General features: G+C 40.6%; 1 protein-coding gene across 1 annotated transcript in view; it reads left to right on the top strand.

The window, feature by feature from the left end:
• LOC128734721 (rhophilin-2) overlaps positions 1-16,845 on the top strand; it is a 149,993-nt gene extending 133,148 nt beyond the window's left edge. Inside the window, exons 3-10 of the mRNA XM_053829046.1 lie at positions 7,116-7,269; positions 7,333-7,474; positions 7,548-7,759; positions 7,830-7,934; positions 8,002-8,146; positions 14,672-15,654; positions 15,714-15,866; positions 15,921-16,845. Of these exons, the coding sequence (XP_053685021.1) occupies positions 7,116-7,269; positions 7,333-7,474; positions 7,548-7,759; positions 7,830-7,934; positions 8,002-8,146; positions 14,672-15,654; positions 15,714-15,866; positions 15,921-16,127 (2,101 nt within the window). The 3' untranslated portion in view covers positions 16,128-16,845. The remainder of the gene's footprint in view (positions 1-7,115; positions 7,270-7,332; positions 7,475-7,547; positions 7,760-7,829; positions 7,935-8,001; positions 8,147-14,671; positions 15,655-15,713; positions 15,867-15,920) is intronic.
• Positions 16,846-17,123: the final 278 nt, after the last annotated feature.

Genomic DNA, 17,123 nt, shown 5'->3' with positions numbered 1-17,123 from the left:
AAAATCACTCACTCTTCCCACGTTTTTTTTCGCCACTGCACTGACTACTGTCACGTGGAACAGTGGTTTGGCTTAACTACCGACCGACCGCCACCGGATGGGATGGAATGGGTTGGTTTAGCCTGTAGTACCTATTTGTTTTTATTTACGATATTTTTCTCCAACAATGTTTTGCTCGAAGGAATTTCTGCAACCTTCATCTGCACGTGGAATGAATAAATGGGTATTCCTCGTGTACGATTAAGTTTAAGATGGTTGATATGTACAACATCAGATGGATAATATAATTATTTCAAAATTAACTTTTTATCGGAAGTCAGTTTATCATTTGATTCATTCCATCGGTTTATGACGCCTGAAATTGTGTTTGGAAATCGTCTGTTGACCAAGGGAAACTTCTTTGCCGGCCTTTGTAAGAACCACCCATTTCATCATAATAAGTACCAATTAGGAACTACAATACGCTATAACTTTATTTTGATGATCTCATGCAAATTCCTGCTGCTCATTCAATGTTCTTAGCAAAAACTTGTTATTTCAGGCAATGCCTGATATGTTGCCTTTTACGAATCGAGGAATACACGGCACAGGATGTCGATGAGATCATTCCTTTGCAGGAACGAGTTCCTTGTTAGAAAAATAAATACGAAAAGAAACACTCGAATAGCTACGCATATCAAGATGCTCCTCTTCATCATACGATCGACAGGTGGTGATTATTATTCATCATCGTAATAATTACCCAAAAACTCTTCTCACAACGATTCCGAGAGAAAAAAAAACTTCCCTTTCAAGGTAAATCACGACTCGCTAAAGTTGGCTTTAAAAATTCTCCCATGTTCATTGCCACATCAATCTAACCTTACGGTCAGCCAGCCAACCAACATTGCATTCAAAATTACGCCGCCGCGACGGATAAACTTCTCAACCTCCAAAAAAAAAAGTCGAATCGAATATTTCACCCGTCACGCTGTCTTCTGTTTGTACGCCTTTAAATCACCCGCACCTCACTCCGGCTCCGGCCGACCGATCGGTCGGCGGGTCGATCGAAGACAAGTACGCCTTACGGCTTACAACATGTTTATTTTTAAGACGTAATCAATCAATCAATCAACCAACCAATCGAATCGCACCAATCGAAGGATGCCCTGAGAGCTTTTAACAAACAAGACGCGAAATTCAAACTGTCCACATCACAGCAAAGTTTTGGGGCAATTACTGCGTCCAATACGAATGTATTTTTTTAATATAGCTATCACCTTGTTAAAGTCCACAAATAAAACAAACCACTAACATTCCAGTACCATTAGGTCGTTCGCACCGGTTTAGCATTCATCATCCGGTGGAACTCTGTCCCTTTTGCAAAAGCTCAGTAGCATATTTTACAATGTGCTCGAGCTAATGAAGGTGTACGTTTCTTCCGCCTTCGTTTCATTCCCCACCTCCGTCCGGCGAGGTTGGTCCATAAACGAAATGACAAGTCAATTTCCGTCCGTTTGTGTAAATACCCTGGGGAGGATCCCCTTGGCCCCGCCGCCGCAGCTAGTGTGGAATTCGATGCACCATTATGCAACCGGTTCAAGCACTGAACTGAATACATCGATCGATACAAAGTGCTGCTGAGATGTTGCCCTGCGGGGTCATGTTCCACGACCGGCGTGTGACGTTCCGGCAGGTGTGGACTCCAAGGTCTCACCTCTCGCGGTTCGCGGTTCTAGGCTTCGGGGCTAGTTTTAGAGTGCTCTTAGTTTCACTGCGTGTTTTTACGGCGCGTACATCATAAAATGTTCCCAAAGGCACGTAACGGGTATTCATCATCGTTAAATCGGAAATAGCAAACTACAGCCTAGAGCTTTGTTTATTCTACGGCCGGCAGTTTTCAACTGCCACAAATGTGTGTGTTTTTTTCTGCTTAATTATGATGTTGCAGTAGCTGCCAGCTCGACTTTCCGCTGGAAAGTATAACTACGCTTCTAGAACACTATTCATCTGTAATGATCAAATGTAAACGATGAGTGTAGCAGCTATTTGATTTCATGCACGTTGTGTTTGGCTAAAATCAAAACGTATAGTAAAGGCATTTAAGGCACCGAAGACTGACGTGTCCAGGATTAAGCGTGCTGGTACAAACGTCCCCAGTATTCTTTAACTTGAAACGGATTTCAAAGGAACTTGTCCGGCTGCTAGAATCCGGCTGAGCTAAAAATAATTTGGATCTTAGAGAGGTCGAACCTATTTTCAAATGTCTTTCGATTCTGATTGCTTGTTTCTTAACCAATTTTCATCAATTTCATTTCAATGAAATTAGCGTGCAAGTTCTTCTAGACTTCTTTTATAGCTCTTTCAGATTTGTATTATTAGACCTATTATAGACTATTTTTAAGGCTGCTTTTAGATTCCTTTAGGCTACTTTAAAGCTACTAGTCTAATTTAGGCTTCTTTTTGAATTCTTTCACATTTATTCTAGACTTCTTTTAGAACTCTTTTTGTCTTTTTTTAGATTCTGTCCAGATTTCCCTATGGTTATTTTCTATTTAAGTTCTTTTAGATCTCTTTTATAATTCGTTTAGGATTTCCTTAAGACTTCCTTTAGACTTGTTTTATACTTCCTCTAGACATCTGTTAAACTTCTTTTTGATTTCTTTTGAACTTGTTTTTTCTTAGACTTTTTATAAACTTCTTTAAATTTTATAGTTCTTTCAAACTTATTTCAGCTCTTTCAAACTTGTTTTAACCATTTTTAGTCTTGTTTTAGATTTTTTTTAACTTCTGTTAGGCTTATTGTAGATTTTTTTTAAAACTTCTATAAATTTTTTAAAGATTTTTCATCCTTCCTTTAGATTTCTGTTTGACTTCTTTAGGACTATTTTTTGAGTTCTTGTAGACTTCTTTCACTTTTCTTTAGGACTATTTTTTGAGTTCTTGTAGACTTCTTTCGGTTTTCTTTAGGACTTCTTTATAATTTCTTCTAAACAATTTCAGTAGATTTCGTTTAGATTTCTTTCAAACTTCTTTTAGAACTCTTTCAAACTTCTTTTAGACTTTATTAGGACTTCTTTTATACCTTTTCAAATTTATTGTAAACTTCTGTTAGACACCTTTCGGATTTCTTTGAGACTTCTTTTGGATTTCTTTTAGAATTTTTCAACATTTAGTTTTCTCAAAAACTTCTTTCAGATTTCCTTCAGACTTCCTTTCGATTCCTGCCTGACTTCTTTATTACTATTTTTAGTGTTGTTTTAGACTACATTAAGATTTCTTTAGGACTTCTTTAAGATTTCTTTAAGACTTCTTTTAGATTTCTTTCATACTTCTTTTAGACTTCATTGAGAACCGTCTTTTAGATTCCTTTCAGAGTTCGTTATGGCTATTTTTCTGTTCCGTTTTTCGCTTTTTCTGTACTTGATTTTTCCACTAACTTTCCTTCCGTATTTCCTGCTCTATTGTTCCGTTTTACTTCGTTGTCTGTCTCATTCATTGTTCATCATTTTCAGTTCTGTTTTTCCTCAAGATTTCATTCCTTTTTTTTGTTATTTTTTCCCAAATTCCGACTTTTTTATGCTCTTTTTCCCCTTTTCGTTTCAAGTTTTCGACTTTTTCTTACTACTTTTATCTTCTTAAATTTCTCCTCATTTTTCGTCTGTTCCATTTTTCCTCTTTTTCCTTTTTGATGCCTTGCTTTTCTTTCTTTTCTGTCACGTTTATTTTGTTGTTGGTTACTTTTTACTTTCGTTTCTTTTCCTCTTCGGGGTCTCTTTTTTCCGGCTTTCGTTCAATCTTCTCATTTAATCCGTTTTTCTTGTCTTTTTCTTCTTCTTTTTCTATTCCATTTTCTTATTTTTTGTCTTATATTTGTCCTTCAATATCCCGTTAGACTTCTTTTTCTCGTTTTCCCCATTTCTGTCATCATTTTCTTTTGGTTCAAGCATTCTCGTAATTCTTCTTTATACTTTTGGTTTCTCTTGTTTTCTATTCCGTACTCTTTTTCTTGTCTCGTTTTACCTCTTGTTCTTCCTGTTTCCGCCGTTTCCTCTTTCTCTGTCCCGTTTTCGCCCTTTTCCTGTCCCATTTTCGCCCTTTTCCTGACTCCTGTTTCAACTTTGTCGGTCCCGCTTCTCATGTATTTTCGCTGTTCTGTCCCGTTTATCGTTTTCGTCTGTTTCGTTCTTCTCTTCTCGTTCCTCTGTTTTCTCCTTTCAGTATTTTCTTATATTTTTGTCTTCCTTTTTTATTCGGTTTTTTCTCCATTTTTGTCATGTTTTTTCTGCTGTTCTATCCTGTTTATCTTTTTTTCGTTCTCGTTTTTTTATTTTTATTTTCGTCTTTTCTCTTATAAAATAATTTAGATTTAGATACAGACGTCTAGAAATGCCGAACAAACGATGAAAATATGGCAAAAAAAATAATCGAAAGACAACAACAACAACAACAACACAACACAGAGATGACAGAAACCAAGAAAAGTAACAAAACAATGAAAAACAGGGGTCAGTCTCGGCGTAGTGGTTAGCATTATCGCGTCGAACGCCGAGGACCCGGGTTCAAATCCCCGCAGAAGTTACGAATGACCCATGGTGGTTAAAGTAACTATAATCTAATAAAAAAAATTAAAAAGACGCAAAAGGGCGTCAAAAAGACATCTATATATTTCGAGAAGACAGCAAATGAGCCACAAGAAGACGACGAAGAGGCAGCGAAAAGACAACTAAAAGATGATAAAAAATAATGGCATAAACGAGAGGCATTAAAAACAGACGGGAAACGACAAAAATACGATAAAAACCGCCGAAAAAACGCCAAAGAAACGTCAAAAATGCCAAAAAAGAAGGCAAAAAACCAGATAAAGACCAGACACGATTAAACGACAAAAAGATGACAAGAGGCGACGGAAAGACGACAGAAAGTGGTGGTTTCCTCTTATTATGCCCCTTTCTGTCAAGTTCTGTTTTTTTCATTTAATCCTTTATAGCTTCCGTTTTCATTTTATCTCTCCATGTTTTTACTTTGTCTGTCTCGTTTTTCCTCGATTTCTGTTTTCGTTTCTCCATTTTCCCGCTGTATTTTTTTTTTATTATCTTGACCTTTATTTTCCAGTTATTTCTTTTTTTTTTGTTACGTTTTTTTTGTTGTTCTAGCCTGTTGAACCTTTGTTTTGTTCTCGATCCTCATTTTCTTTACGTTTTTTCTGACTTTTTTTCATTTTTCTTCTTTTGCCTAGCGTTCTTCAACAATTTTGTTATTTTGACAACAAACAGGACAACGAATAATAGCAAAAGCGACAAAAAAATTGCGAAGCGACAACAAATTACGTAAAAAAAACAAAAGACGACAAAAAGACACTAAAACAACAACAACAAAATATATGACAAAAACAGGAAAAACCGGAGAAAAAGTGGCAGTAGCAGACAAAGTGGCAAAAACAGACGTCAAAAAGCAACGAAAATTCGATGTAAAAATGGCAAAATACACGGATCATGAAAAGCCAACAAAAAATACGACAATAATCAGAAAACGTCAAGACAGCCACACAAACGAAAAAACAGCAATTAAACGCCAAAAAGATGGCGAAGAAGCACCGAAAAGACGAACGGGAGATGGTAAAAACACGACGTTAAAGTACCAAAGAAGCGACAAAAAATGAAAAAAAAACTATAATAAGAAAGCCGTAAAGACGACAAATTTGCGACTAGAAATGTAAAAAAAAACTGCTAAGTATGATAAAAGGATGCTATTTAGAGACTGCCAGAAAAGACGATAAAAAATGTTGACAAGTCGTTGACTACTGATAACTGGCGATTTAAAAGTTCAAAGTTTAAAAGAGAACAGAAAAACGACAAAAAGTGACAAAGAGATGGCGAAATGACGACTACAGATGGCAACAATACAACGAAAATAACATGAGAATACACTAAAAAGATAACGAAAGCATACCAAAATAGCAACCAAAAACATGTTAAAAAAACGAAAAGAATATACGACGGAAACACGACGAAAGAACGACGGAAAGACAGCATTTTTTTGAAGAACACGGTAAAAATGGTAAAAAAGTAGCAAAAAGACAACAAAAACGGTAAAATAGCGACAAAAGATGATAAAAACAACAAAAAGGAGCCAATAAAAGCAACAAAAATACGAAAACAGACGTCTACAAACGACGAATAAACAATGAAAATATGGCAAAAAAAGTAACAAAAGAAAACAACAACAACATGCCAGAGAAATGACTAAACAACGAAGAAAAAACAACAAAGAGATGAAAAAAGACGACGAAAGGGCGTCGCTTCAAATATACACCAATAAGATAATGAAAAGACAGCAAATGAACCACAAAAAGACGACGAAGAGGAAGCGAAAAGACAACTGATAGATGACGAAAAAAATGATGACAAATAGACGAAAAGGCAATGAAAAAAGACGAAATTCGACTAAAATGCGATGGAAAGGCGCCGAAAAAACGCCAAAGAAACGACAAAACTACCAAAACCGCTTTTAAACGTCGTTTACAAGGTACTCTCCCAGATCCTATAACACCGGCTGTCCTCGATAGCACAAGGTTTCGTAGGGAATTATCAGGCTGGTTTCATAGGGGTTCACGCAACTGCGGACCAAATTTTTACCATCCGACATCTATGTTTACTCCATTAGTGCGTGCGCTCCATGAAAGATTATGATTAACTAAACAAACGTTGACCGGATAAACTCGCTCAGCTTTTGTTGGTCACCGCAAACCAGGGGCATTGTGCAATAATCAAACATTTACTTTGAACATATAATTTGCATTATTAAAAGGTGGGACAGAAAGCCGACCGAAGACAATTTGCCGAATTTATGTTTCAGTAGGCACCATGATGACTTTAGTTTAGACTCTAACCATCATGGTAAGCATTTCGTTGCGGTTGCTATGGAAATAAGCAAAGCGCTGTTTATTTTTTACATTGAAGATTTGCTGGCAGCCTGACCGACTCTATTGATATGTCAGGAACTTAACTCGGAACAGTTATGATGGTAATCAATCATTAGTGGCAAGCTAGCAGAAGACAGAATAAACCGTCCTTCGTAACCCACTCTTTGAACCCTTTAACATAAACGTTCTTTTCTTTTCGTCATCTTTGCAGCGTGGACTACGTTATACCGATGATCCCACTGGGGCTGAAGGAAACCAAAGAAGTCAACTTCATGGAACCGTTTTCGGATTTCATCCTGGAACACTACAGTGAAGATTCCAGTACGTACGAGGATGCCATTGCCGACATCACAGATACGAGACAGGTAAGGGACTCCACTGCAAAGTTTATTTTCTTATTAAAAGATTTCGGTTTTTATTTCGACCAGGCTGCGAAAACCCCTACCCGGGATGCGCAAGGTGTGGCGCTGCTGTTCCGCTACTACAACCTGTTGTATTATGTTGAGAGACGATTTTTTCCTCCCGATCGAAGTCTAGGGGTTTACTTCGAGTGGTACGACTCGCTCACCGGTAAGCAACATTGCGATAATTTAGAAGTCAATGTTTTGTAACATAAGAAATTGTTTTTTTTATATACCTGCAGGGGTACCCTCGTGTCAGCGTACGGTCGCATTCGAGAAAGCCTGTATCCTGTTCAATTTGGCCGCCATCTACACGCAGATCGGAGCCAAGCAGGACCGCTCGTCCGAGAAGGGCCTGGACGCGGCGGTCGACAACTTTCTGCGGGCGGCCGGGGTGTTCAAGCACATCTACGACACGTTCACGAATGCGCCCTCGATGGACCTTAAACCGCAGGTGAGTTGAACGTTTTTGTTTTTTTTTTGGTTTGAATTATACCCCAAAACGATCTTTCCATGTGGCGCAGGTTCTGGAAGTGCTGGTAGCACTCATTTTGGCCCAGGCACGCGAGTGTTTGTACGAAAAACTTTTACTACAGCTAGAAGAAACGACCAATTCCGATTGCAGTGCGGTGAGTATTAATCGGAAAAGTAACTATCATTGAACAAGTAACTTACACAGATAAACTTTGGTTGCAGTTGCACCGCAATCTTTCCGGCGAAGCTACCCAGTTGATGGTCGAATATCGGGAGATTCATCGGATAATACAGAATAACGAGGCGCACACCTATCTGCCCGAGTGCTGGGCCGGGCTGGTCCCGCTCAAATCGGAACACTACAAAGGTATTTGGTCTATTGAGTCTTTTCACAATATTATATTTTAATTTAACTATTGCTGTTTGCCAAGCGATCACTTTGAAGAACAAACTCTCACAAAACAAAACAGATTTTAAATAAGAAAGTATTCTCTCTGATGAGGTTCCATTTGGAGTTCCTCAAGGATCCCACATAGGCTTCTCACCCTTTGTTTTGATCTCTAACGATTTTTTTATGTTTAGCTGTATCGCGGTTAATGTGACACACCTCTGTTTGCTGAACCCAACACAACCAGAGTTCGATTTCCTGTCGCGATAATCTTCGGCTTAATCCGCATCCACGAATATCTCCATCCATGGTTATTGAGCAGCTGATCCATCAGCTGTAGGCAGTTGATGTCGAGGAGGAATTTCGACGATTTTACTTTGTCCTATCCGAAATGTGCCAATTATGTGGTGTGGTTGTTCCTGAATCTGGATAAATTTCTCTCTACCTTCATTCCACTAAAATAACGAACGTTTCCCAAATTAGCCACGTTGAAATAGACTTGAAGACTTAAAATTTCGTCAAACTCTTTTTCCGTCTGCGTCACGACGATCGCGTCGTCGACGTAAAAGAGAATATACGGTTATATACAGTTCCGCCGCCGTACGTACAAGCATGAATTCTACTTCGGTGGCTGGATTTCAATGACCTTGACAACAGAACCCACTCTCCTGTTCCATACGCCCGCTGATTGCTTCAAACTGTATAAACTCCTCAAACGACACACGGTTTGTTCGACACCCGTGGCGTATCCTTTCAGTTGCGCATGTAAACGGTTTCTTCTAGCGTTCTCTTCAAGTATGCGATTTTTCCATTTGAGCCTCTGCAGCTGGCCACGGACGGAGCAATTCGACTCAACCCAATTTTACTGTCGATTGTCGAGTGCGGGAAGAATAGGCGGCATATGATAGTGGCTCAATGCACGACTAAGATAAAGCAACCTCAGGCGTCATTTGCTGACGGTTGTGTCACTCTTTTTTTATTGGTCGACTCAGTCGAGTTACTCGACAAAATCGTGTCGCGTGTGCTATTGTAATACCAAAAGTCGGCCAGTTGAGCAAAGTGACACTCGTTGCGACTAATATATGGCCCGCCTTCAAAATCAAACTTTGTTTCTCAAAGGTTATTATGTAGAAGTGGTTAATAATGTGTGTATGAACAATTCTTACGGATGACTTCAATCAGGCGCCAAAGTTGCTGTTCATCGTAACTTCCGGATTATTATGCAAATCGTGCCAGTAGTACTGCCAGTCATTTAATCCATCAAAGGAGAACTTTTTTTATCTGAAAAAATAACATTCTTCCATTCATTGGTCCAAGAGATGTAGGTACCTTTACTTGGGGTTTCAAACCCGTTTACACCATTCCAAGTTTTTATTGCTTGAGAGAACTTTTTGTACTCGACGTGTTGTAGTGACAGGAAATTCCAATTCTGCAAGAATGGATATTCTGTTCTTCGCTGGTTCACGCTAATTCTATGAATTCTCTGTTCGTCATCTGGGGAGAGCTTGCTTTTCTCTCCACGTTTTTCATTGCGGTTAAGGCTATCACCATTTCTCAGGTAGCTTCCAACAACTGTGTGTGTTCGATAAATTTTCCGTCCAGTTTCTCTGTTAGAGAGGCCTGCATCATGGTAGGCTTTGTTTTTAATCTTTTCCTCGAACGTTAAATACTTCGATCGACCCATACTGGCTAAATCACTCCGAAAAAACCGGTCTCATTACCAAGTAAACTGACTTTTCCCCAAGTTCTATTGTGACAACCAAAACAATGAGGTGTCAAACGAGAAACAAGGTGATTTTTTTTCAAGGTGGTGCTATCTTTGTTTCGCACTATTTTCTACGAAATATTAGGATTAAATGTTTGTAATTCGGCCTACGAAGTCGTTTGGATCTGGTTGACCTTGATGCTTCCCATGCAAGCACGGAGAACATGCACTCTCAACACCATGCCAGTAAGTTACTTAGAATTCTGCACACTTAAGTGTCCCATTCGCCTATGCCACAGCTCTAGATCATCCGATGAGATGACTTCAGCACACACGAAACATTTTTACCTGTCTGACGCAGCTTGTACAAACCACCTTATTGTTCTTCAATAGCAATCACGTCGCCAGCGGTATTGGTCACTTCGGACCAATCCTTCATGAAGAGAACTCGATGACCAAATGCGCCAAATCTTCGACACTGACATCCGGTTCATAGCAAGCTCCACGATACAGAGCACTTCCGTAGCCTTGAGCATAATTGATTCACCTCGTATATCAGCTTCTATTTCCAGTCACCTTAGCCACCACGGACATCCCTATGCAGGTTCATGTGTCGAGGGTTCTCCAGCTCTTCAGGGTCAAACATTTAATCCTCCTTGATCAATGTTCGTCCGTTCAACGCCACATACGCCGAGTGCGTATTCAATTTCTTACCCTTTTGTGGTTCCTTTAAAACTTCCGGTTTTTTGTTGCATTCGGACAAGTAGTGTTCGACCTGCTTCCACAGGTGGTATTTCACCTTGGACTTGTATGGTTTTAAGTTCACGGCCTTCTTGTTTTGACCAGAGAACACCCTTTCAACATCGCATCACACTTGACTTCCTAGAAAATTTTCGATCTAACAGTATCCACCGTGAGCTTGATCCCGAACGTTTCAAGGCCCATGATTATGGGATCATACGTCTTCGGTAGTACCACCAACAGAATCATTAGCGGTCATTAACTTCCACACCGATTCCAGAAAACGATTTTGCCGAGTGGTCATCAGGAAACTAACGTGAGCTTCGACCGATTTAGACGTCACAAGGTCGATCCCGGTGAACTACCCAAGCAGCCCGAATTCCCGGATGTAACCACTGTCCTAGAGAGACGGCGTTAGACTGTTCCATGCCTCCTTGGCGGTCGTCGTATCTTGCACTAGGCTATAGTTCCTAAGGTCAATACTTAAACACTAGTTGAGCTCGAATCTTATGATCCGGAAAATATAAATGTCTGTTCATAATTCAGAAAACTGCGGATACATTCCATTGGCCAGTGTTTGCGAAGTTGTTTAATCTTTGTATTAGTTCTTTGAGTTCTATAATATAGCTCTAAGATGTTGTACATAAAAGAGTCATAGCCGGAAACTGAAACAAATAGTTTTTATGGTCGTATTGGATTTTATTTAACTGGAAAAAAAACTTCTGGCTGTTTGCAACATTTATGTAGCCTGATTAGAGTAAAATGTTGCTTAGAAAATTCTTGATTGTTTGCTATCATTAACTCATTTCTTAAAATTTTGCGGCTTGGTTCGGTCTGATTTAACGCCGAACATATGATATCGCGACAAGCAATCGAGTTGAGCAGGCGAGTCGAGCAGTCAAATCAAGCAACCGAGTCAAGCACTTGAGTCGAGCAGTCGAGTCGAACAGTCAAGTCGACAAGTCAAACCGAGCAGTCTAGTCGAGCAGATAAATCAAGCTATTCAGTCAAGCAGTCCGGTCGAGCCGTTGAGTCAAGCAGTTGAATCGAGTGGTCGAGTCGAGCAGTCAAGTCGAGCAGTTAAATCGAGCAGTCCAGTGGAGCACTTGAGTCGAGCAGTCGAATCGAATGGTTTAGTCAAACAGCCGGGTCAGGCGGTTATGTCGAACAGTTAAGTCGAGCAGTTCATTCGAGCAGTCGAGCCGAGCAGTTGAGTCGAGTAGTCCAGTCGAATAGTTTATTCGAGCAATTGAGTCGAGTAGTCCAATGTAGCAGTCGAGCAGTCGGATTGAATGGCTAAATCAAGCAGTCTAGTCGAGCTGTTGTTTCAAGCTGTCAGTTGAATCGAGCAATCGGGTTGAGCAGTTGAGTCGAGCAACCGATTCGAATAGTCCAATCGAGTAGTTGAATCAAGCAGTTATTTCGAGCAGTCGAGTCGACCAGTTGAGTCGAGTAGTCCAGTCGAGCAGTGGAATCAAGCAGTTGAATCGAGCAATTGAGTCGAGCGTCGAATCGAATAGTTGAGTCGAGCAGATGAATCATGCTGTCCAGTCGAGCAGTCGAATCGAACAGTTCAGTCGAGCAGTTCAATTAAGCAGTCCAGTCGAGCAATCAGTATTCTAAAAACTATTAGTATTACTGCTCTTGTAACCATTAATGAGGGCTAGATGGGAAAAAAATACAATTTTAATCGAATATTTTTTGTATTTGAACTTAGGCGTGATTCTTGAGACAATGGGTGGTGCCGACCTTCGCTCAGGTTCGATTATTTTTTCAATGGTTTTAAGAATGGACTACAAAGTTGGAGCAATAGTAAATGGCCCAGTAATTGGCATGTCAATTTCTATGGGCAGATGGCCAACTGTGTTCCAAGCTGAAACACAAGCAATTCTAGAATGTACGACTGTTTGCTTGCGCAGAAACTACAGATATTCAAATATATGCATCATTTCCCACAGCTAAGCAGCTCTGAATGCTCTAAAGTAGGGAGTAGGCGATAGGCACACCAAAACATGTCTGGGAATGTATTCAATCACTCCAAAAGTTGTCTTGTCGTAACCAACTAACCAGGTACCAACTTGTACTAACAACGTAACCAACTTGTAGTGGGTTGAATCGATGGAAAGGAAAGGGCAACGCTTGCAAGAACTGGATCATCTCATCAATTCGTAAGACCTGAGCCCTTCTGTGGCTTATCTGCCTATGCTTTAAATATGGAGCTAAAAGCATGGAATTGTACGAAAGTGGAGTCAAATTGGAATAACACTTTCATTGCTAGGCAGTCGAAACGGTTTATTTTACAAACATTACAATGACTCGCAAAATTCTGGAGATTTCGAAGAAAGATCTAAGTATTTATAACAGGACATTGTCCAAGCCGCTATCATCTGAAGCTTATGGGAAAACTTCAAGATGATATACCTATGTTGCTTCTGTGACATAGAAAACGAAGACTCGGAACACCTGTTATGCGGCAATTTTTAATAAAAGACTACGGTTCTTCGACAGAGGGGTGCTAGAACCCTCTGATGTTTGGAGAACAACTTCCAGCGCAAATGCTATTAACCAAACAATGACGATCGCTTCTGATAGAAGTGCGTCATCTTGGGGATATATCACAATTCCTAATCTAATGAAGAGATGTTTTAACTTCGGCTCCAAGGCAAGGAATTGTTTGGGATATTGCTTTCACACCTCCTAAATAGCATTCCTATTTCATAGTAAAGATGATTCCCTTCCTGAGTTAAAGGTATTCTATGCGAGGAACCCCAGAAATTCTGTGCGTCTGTCTTGTTTGTTCGTCCGGAGTGGTCTTCAAAGTTGAGAAGCTGGTGTTGCTACCAAAATCAGGAAAAACTCAGCGAAATCCTCCATCGTAGAGATCCCTATGCCTCGTGGACTCTCGGAGAGGTAATTCGGGCTTAGGAAAAGGGAAATATACAGAGCATGCCATTCACGCAGTGATAAAAAGTACCGAGAAGCATCCATCGCTAGGCCAGATTATTTGTTCAGAACCTTGAGAAGCTACTTCGGGACTTCGTTGCTTCTCTACGAGACTAACAAGGGACAAAGATCAATCAGGATTACGAGTCCTACGATCGTTCTGGAACGAGATGTACGACGATATACTAGAGATGATTCTGCCTTGGGTTTCTATCTACTTGAAGCCTTGCCGAACATGAAATTTAGCTGGAAGATCAGCTAGTTAGTTTAGCTGGTAAACTGCTGGTGTTCCCGTCCGAGAAGCCGTCAGTTTGAGTTTGTACACTTTAAGGGCATTTTGAGTAGTTTCAACTTAGCTTTAACTAAGTCCGACCTATTTACAGGTAGAATCATTTAAGAGTGTGGGTTTCAAGATGAACCTCATATGTTATGCTTGAAATTGCCCATTCTTCCATCGTTAGTTCTTGTCAACGTAAAGCAAAGTGATTAAAGTGCCAGTTAGCAGGGCGACACAATTTCCATCGATCTTTTCTGCTGGATGTGATATTCTAGAAACCGATCCTGCTGCTTCGTAGAAGGAGGGCCACTTTCCGGGCCTCTCCGTCTAAGTAGCACACACGTATCTATCGCTTGTTCCACCTCTTACGAATTCGAGAGCCGGCTGTGAACTCAGTATTACCAGTGGTCTCTCCATTTAAGCTACTTTCGGAGTTCCGCAAGGCTTTCACGTAGGTTTCTCACAATTAATTATGTTTTTATGTTAAGTCGAGTGTACAATTGATTGATGATCACATAAACAATCAACTTGACTGGTAATGCGAAACAGATTGAACAAACGCGTTTCTAAGAAGGCTAGCACAAGTAGAGGACAGTTCGAAGCCCGCGAGTTAACCAGATGTCCCTTAAAGTTTCGAGGAAATTCACCACGAAATTCACCATTCCAATCATAGCAGGCACATGTTAAGAGTATAGCTGTGGCAACGCATAGCAACGTGATTGTTACAAATTTTTCACCAATCATTATAAACTATTATTAGCATCTCATAATGGTTTCTATTAATTCAATCCGTTCTTTGCCAACAATTAATCACACTATTTCCCTTCTTCTTTTCCAGCCCTGGCCCACTATCACACAGCCAAATCGATCGACCCGGCGCTCGTGACGGTCAAAACGAGCACACCGTCCAAAGTCGCCACCATCAACACCAGTACCCCCAACAACAACAACAACCGGCAGAAGCAGCTGGCGGCTTTCGGAAGCCAAATGACGCTAACCCAGTCCCGAGATACGTTCATTTTCGACGAAAGCTCACTCGAGGGCGACCTGAATCCGGCAATGCTGAAAAAAGCTCACCTCCGCGAGTCGGTATCTAGTCACGAGGAGGCCCTCCGGCTCCAACGGATGTGCCGAGAGCTGAAGAACAAAATCGCCCTCACCAAGGTGCTGAGCTACGCGCTGGAAAAGACGGCCGAAGAGCTCGAGCTGCTCGATATGGAACTGGATGGGTCCGGTTTTTTGGATGAGGATATCGACTTGATCGATGTGACGCTGAATACTACCTCGAAGTTCACGATTTCGCTGACCGGACCGGATTTTACAGCTTATAAAATTGAGGATCCATTCCGGAAGCTTGGTCCGATTGCGATTTTCTCTGCGAGACGTCACTGGACTGCGCCGCGTTGCATACGACTTCAGAAGGGTAGTTCACTTGCGATTACCGGTGGAGGAACGCTGGATCGACGCCGTTACAACAGTGCTACCTTGAATGGGGGCAGTGCCGGTAGCACCAGCAGTGGAGGCAGCAGCATCGGCAGGAGTGACGGTAGCAGCCGGGAGAAGTGTCAGTGTAACAAAACCAATTACTACAACGACTTGCGCTCGTGTGACGTTTGCTTCAAGAGTGTGTGCAACGCTTCCGAGTCGGACTATCATCGGCAGACGCAGACCCATCATCGGTCCACCATTGGACTGAATGCACAGCCCAGCGACGGAAGTGATTACGGTGGAACCATCGATAGTTTCGAGAGTTTTGGTTTTCACGTGCGAAGTGATGCTCCGGTTATGGTTTCCAGCGTGGAAATCAATTCGCTTGCTGATGTGAGTTTCAATTTGATATTTAACAAATCATATTGAAAAGTAACGTTTTTTTTCCTCAGCTTGGTGGCATTAAGGAGGGAGATTTCATAGTGGAATTGTGCGGAATCGACGTCAAATGGTATACCCACCAACAGGTCTTAAAGTTGATCAAGAATTGTTCCAACAGTTTGGATCTTAAGGTGATCACACCGATGGATCGCAACTACTTGAAGGTAAATAATGAAAGCTAATTGCTAGCAGCCAATTATTTTAAAATGAATTTACAGCCCATGGCCTCCACGCACTCCAAAGGTTCGATTTCAACGCTTTCGGGCAGCTCATCGGGTGTGTCCTCCGGGGCGCCGAGTCCAACCGGGACGACAACCAAGAACAGTAAACCCCGCTCGAAGTTGGGTAAAACTCGGCTCAGCAGTTTCACCTCCGGCAGCTGGAACCCGTTCCGTCGAACGCAAAGTTTAGGCAAAATATTCTAGCCCTCCCTCCAGTCCCCTCCTTCCGCCCAGATACCTATTCTGTACAGATTTTACCTTAGATTTATCTACTGTTAGTTACATGCATACTGTTAACTACACTAAATGCCAGAAGGAAACCCCCGAGTCTTGATACTTTTAAATCTTGTCGTCTAAAGGTACTTTTTTTTTAGCTCTAATCAGAATCATTTTAGGATTGTAAAAATCGGATGCCATCGAACGGTCGGGTCGCCGCACCCGCACCCGTTGCTGTTGTTGTATTAGCAAGTGTACTTATTACTTAACTTATCAAGCTATCCAAAACTTTTTTTAGAAGGACAGTACTTACTTAGTCTGTATATTTATTATTTTAACCTCAACAAGCGTCGAATTTGTCGAACACGAATGCGATCAAAATGTGTATTATCGTCTTTTAGCTGATGAAATTGAGTCTAAAAATTTGTATATAATCACACGGTCGAGCGAAGTATCGTGACCTGCATTCCGGATCACTCTGCATAATTTACGGAAAATGTGCTGAAGAATAAAATCCCAAAACCAATTGTAAAGAAGAAATGTTTAACGTCCGATAAGATTTGTAGATTGAAATAGCCTCTACGGATTTGATAAAAACCAGGATATATGCTATGAAAAGGATGTTTTCAAATCATATTTTTTTCCTGTTGAGTAAATAAAGCAAACATTCCGAAATAATAATGATGAAAAACGGATAAGAAATAAATAATGGTATAAACATGTGGCTGTTTTTTTTATTTGCCCTAACTATTGTGTATGTTGGTCTTCTAGAAGTTATGTTTATAAAGAAATCCAATATTTCGTAAATAAAGGATGCAGCAGGGCGACATTGGCTTATACTGGTTACTGAGTATTTGAAGACGGCATCTATACTCGAACCTTATGGTGTGATTTATCATCAATACTTTCCAAGTCAACATTGAAAGATCTCATACTTAGTCAATGTTGTTAGTTCACTAAAAAAATACAAGAGACTCTCTCTAC

This window comes from Sabethes cyaneus, chromosome 1, assembly GCF_943734655.1.
Source record: "Sabethes cyaneus chromosome 1, idSabCyanKW18_F2, whole genome shotgun sequence".
Classification (NCBI taxonomy): Eukaryota; Metazoa; Arthropoda; class Insecta; order Diptera; family Culicidae; genus Sabethes; species Sabethes cyaneus.
The sequence above is the reverse complement of the archived record's forward strand: the minus strand, read 5'-3'. Positions and strand labels throughout refer to the sequence as shown.